General features: G+C 40.2%; 1 protein-coding gene across 1 annotated transcript in view; it reads right to left on the bottom strand.

Annotated features, from left to right (window-relative positions):
* Positions 1 to 1424: 1424 nt before the first annotated feature.
* Positions 1425 to 4316, bottom strand: part of LOC111861670 — a 79065-nt gene continuing 76173 nt past the window's right edge. The window contains exon 9 of the mRNA XM_033750407.1: positions 1425 to 1457. Coding sequence (XP_033606298.1) covers positions 1454 to 1457 — 4 coding nt within the window. The 3' untranslated portion in view covers positions 1425 to 1453. The remainder of the gene's footprint in view (positions 1458 to 4316) is intronic.

Raw genomic sequence — 4316 nt, 5'->3', positions numbered from 1 at the left:
ACCTACGATATACCTCGTATATTTGTTTCCCACCGTTCAAGTGTCTTTTTACGGGTCATTCGCCTGATTGATCTGGTGACCCAATTGACTGCCGTTTTACACGCTGGATCCCTGGTTTCTTGCCTCAGTTTTCGTAGCCTCTGTTTATATGTTATCAAACGATCTAGACCAGGAAGATCGTTGTTTATGTCCAAAAGTGTAACTTTACTTGTCGACAACCTATATGCCGAAGGAATAGAGGCTGCAAATTCGCGTGCCGCTTTATCGGCTTCTAACCCCGACTTAATTTCTAGTTTAGGTGATATTAATTCAGAAGCGAGGCTTTGAAACCGCTCCCAATCTCTAAATTTTTCAATGGGTTCCGAAAGATTCCTAATTTTAACGTGATTCAGTATGTGAAATACTACTGGTAGGTGATCTGAGTCCACAATATCAGAGACGATGACATCTGACACTCTGATATTTTTGTGAATCACAATGTCTAACACGTCACCATTTCCCGCAGGGGAATAATGAGTGGGGCACTGTGGTGCTGAGATTTCGAAATAACTCTTATCAAATAAATCAATGAGTTTCAAGCCTGAAGGGTTTGAAACTCTGCTATTCCAAAATGGCTGTTTAGCATTCACATCACCTGCCAAAATAGTCTTACGTCTAAAGCTGAAGAGCTCATTGGTGTTAGTTCACTCCAGGTTCTGCCTGGAGATTTATAAAGAGCCGCAAGCAGCACTTCACTATTACCAATTGGTATGCAGACCCTTGTCGCTTTTACTGAAACAAGGGGTGGTAAGTCTACATGGTTATAGGGAATACCTCTTCTAACTGCAACGGCAGTTCCGCCTTTTCTGCCCGAGTAGCGGTCGATTCTATAAAAGTTGTAATTTGGAATAAAGAACCTATCATGAGGTTTCAGATGTGTCTCTGAAAACAGGGCCACATCTACGTGTAGATCTTGCAGCTGTTCACTGACCTCATAGAGCTGCCTATGACTTTGAGGGGCCTATGAACTCTAGTGGCCATTTTGGTTCATTAGGTTTAATACAAATTTTGTGATTGCCAATATTTTTTCTTCCTCTGATACAGCACCACTGAATTCTGTCATAATGTGCTGTACTATAGTCACAACTCTCAACACATTGTCGAGGGGTTGACTGTTCACAATTGGAGCCCGAATTGACTGACCTGTTTGTTGATCCTGTATAGGGACCGGGACGCTCGGTTTCGTGGCTGCTGCAGGAACTGCCACTGGTATTTGGCGAGTCTGAAGTCGCTGCTCCTGCGATGTGCTGCCTCGGAGCACTGCCGCGAAGGAGACTCCAGAGGTAACGACATTCGAGGAGAACACCCTTCCCCCTTGTGGTTTTGGGTGCTCTCTGCGATTTCCTCCTCTGCAGTTCCTCCTTCGCGTGTCTGCAGCCCCGATAGTTGGCGGGATGTGGTTTCTCTCCCTCCTTCAACTGGCAATTGCAACAAGCTGGAGTAGAGGCAGTGTTCTCTTTCTCTGGGCACTCTTTGTGCAAGTGGCCACCCCCGCACCATATGCAACGGGGAGGTTGCTTACAATTAGCCCAGACGTGGCCAAACTGTTGGCAGTTGTGACATTGCGTAAGGCCACTCTGTGCTCTATATGCCTCAACGCGGATGGAAATGTGGCAAAGGCTTTGTAGTTGGAAATTTTCTTGAGATTTTGCCGTCCGGGGTAGGGTAATAAGGAAGAGAGGAAGGTTTCTTGATATCCTTTCTTATGAAGGCGACCCGCGGGTGGTTGTCATCTGTTTGACGCTAACCACATCAAATCCCAGGGTATTTAAACTCCGCTAGTGAAAGCGCAAGCACACGCCGCTAGTAGAAGCGCATGCACAGTCCTAAATATTTATTTTTAAATGTAGTAATTACCAGACCGACTTGAGTAAAACTTAATAGAGGAATTAAAATAATACCTAACTGAACAACAGCAAATAGAAATATACGTATGAGTTATGCCAAAACTTATCCACAATCCAGTAATTTTATTGCAGATTCTGCAGATAGGTATGTTAAAAATATATTGTAAAATTCGATGTACCTACCTTTTTTGTTGTTACCTTCTTGATGTATATATAGGTTCAAATGAAACTACAGTATTCGATTTCACTACGAACGCACACAAAACAGATCACGCTCTGTATCTCAGCCATGATGCAGCGGTCTGTTCATTCAAATAGAAGGGGCAATAAGGTTTTGCAGCCCTAACGGAAGGTCTTAGCACTGAAGAAGGGACCCCTATAGCTTTCTCTTGAATAGCCATTCTTTCATTCGTCTGACCTTCAGTCAAGAATTCGAAAATCCGAAGGGTGTAAGCAGCGCTAGCAGAAGACCAAATGATTTTATTGCTTCAATCTGTTTTATGACACCAGCGACTGATAACATTTGTCAAGTGTTACAAACAGAAATGAATTTATAATGCAGAACAACTCTGTGAAGAACTGGGAAACCATTTTTGCAGTACGCATCAAAATTAAAACACAAAAAATTGAAAATAGAGTATAACACTTAGTATTAAAAATTTCAAATCTTCCGTTATAATATGCGACACTATGTTCTTTTCTGATATAAAGAAAGTTAATTCCATCCATTTGTCATAAAAATTGAGCTAGATAGAGCATTTTTAAACACGACGCTTAAAATTGATTAAGCGCCTAACAGGAACGGACATTTAAACACAGAGTAGCAACGGGCATTTAAACGAGCACCAGCAGCGGGCATTTAAATAAACTCCGGCCAGCTCTAGCTTACCACTATTTCAAAGTCCGGCGTTTAAAGGTTAAGTTGCATTGTATATGACATTACTTTTGTACCAGTCCTTACACTGTCTCTGCTACTGAAGCCAGTGTCCAGACCATTTCCATCCAGTATGCATATGATGTGGGTAATAGTTATAATGCAGAGGCTAACCTGAAGAACCCCCATCCTAATAAGTACTTCCTTTCTGTTTCAGAATTTGTGTGTTAATAAAGCCACAAGTGTTGGAGCTGCCATCAGTTGAGGGTATGAATTTATATGGATGTCACTGTTAAATCTGTAGTTATATAAAATTTATGTTAATAAAAGCGCATTTATTATGCTACACTGTTATGCTTAATTGTGCATCTACTCAGTAATTTTTTAATGTTTGTCTGCCTACTAGCCTTCTGCTACAAATATTTGCTTTTATCCATTTTTAAAATGAAATTAGATTTTACACCAGCTTTTCCTTTGTCCTCAACCAAATCCAAATTATTAAAAATTTCGCAGGATTAATTAAATGTACAGTGTGGTTGCATTTTATGTGGATTTGAAATCCTGTGATATAAAAAATATTAATAAAATATCACTGTATGAACCAAGTTTCATAAAACTTATCTTGAATTCTGCGTGGTCTTCAGGAATGCATTCCTCGCATAAAATGCCACCGCACTGTACTTGAACACTAGTAATGAACAAGGTTCTAGCAGCAACCTGTCTTGCGTGACCCCAAGCATAAGTTTAACCCAACACTTTTGAGATCATGTGAAGATGTCTGAAGTGAACACTGAGGAATCGAAGAGGTTGGCAGAGTGGTAATAGGCTTGATTCATATTTGGGAGTTGCTTGGTTTGAATCTCAGCTGAGATGCTGGCTCTCCTGACAGGTTTCTCTGTGATTTTCCTTGATTCCCCCAAAGCAAATGCCAGACCTCTGTCAAAGCCATAACAACTTTTTCAGTCCCTCTCCAGTTAATGATTCATGTGTCATCCTACCATTCAACACTATCTGGGCAAGCTACTGATGACACTGTAACATAACACATCCCTAAAACTCTGAGGGACCTATAGCTGTGTAGCTATTTTAGCTAGAGGGCATGAAGTTGGAGTGTCTTTGAGATGGTATTTGAAACCTGGAATTCAGTTGCTACTGTAGTTATCCCTGTTATAACTACTCTTGGTTAAAATGAATCTTAGGGTTGACTGTGGCTTAGTTATGATGGAACATGATTTCAGTCTCAAGGTACAATGCGTTTTCAGGAAGTGACCTGGTTGATTTTGGGTTGGACTTCAGCACAGTTAACTTAGGGGAGGTAAAGCAACATTTGTTCTCTGTTAATGAATTGTAATTCTTCAGTAAACAGTTTACAGTAAGTCAGTTTATATATTTATGATCTCTGATTATAAATTCTGCAGGGTGTAGCGATAGTGTCAGTCAATCAAAAGTAATTCATTCTAAATACTGCTTAATTACTCATTTATTAGATGTCCATAAGATTCATAACTAATGATTATTTAAAATCATTTACTTACTTACTTACTTACTTACTTACT

Source organism: Cryptotermes secundus, unplaced genomic scaffold (genome assembly GCF_002891405.2).
Source record: "Cryptotermes secundus unplaced genomic scaffold, Csec_1.0 scaffold43, whole genome shotgun sequence".
Lineage (NCBI taxonomy): Eukaryota > Metazoa > Arthropoda > Insecta > Blattodea > Kalotermitidae > Cryptotermes > Cryptotermes secundus.
The sequence above is the reverse complement of the archived record's forward strand: the minus strand, read 5'-3'. Positions and strand labels throughout refer to the sequence as shown.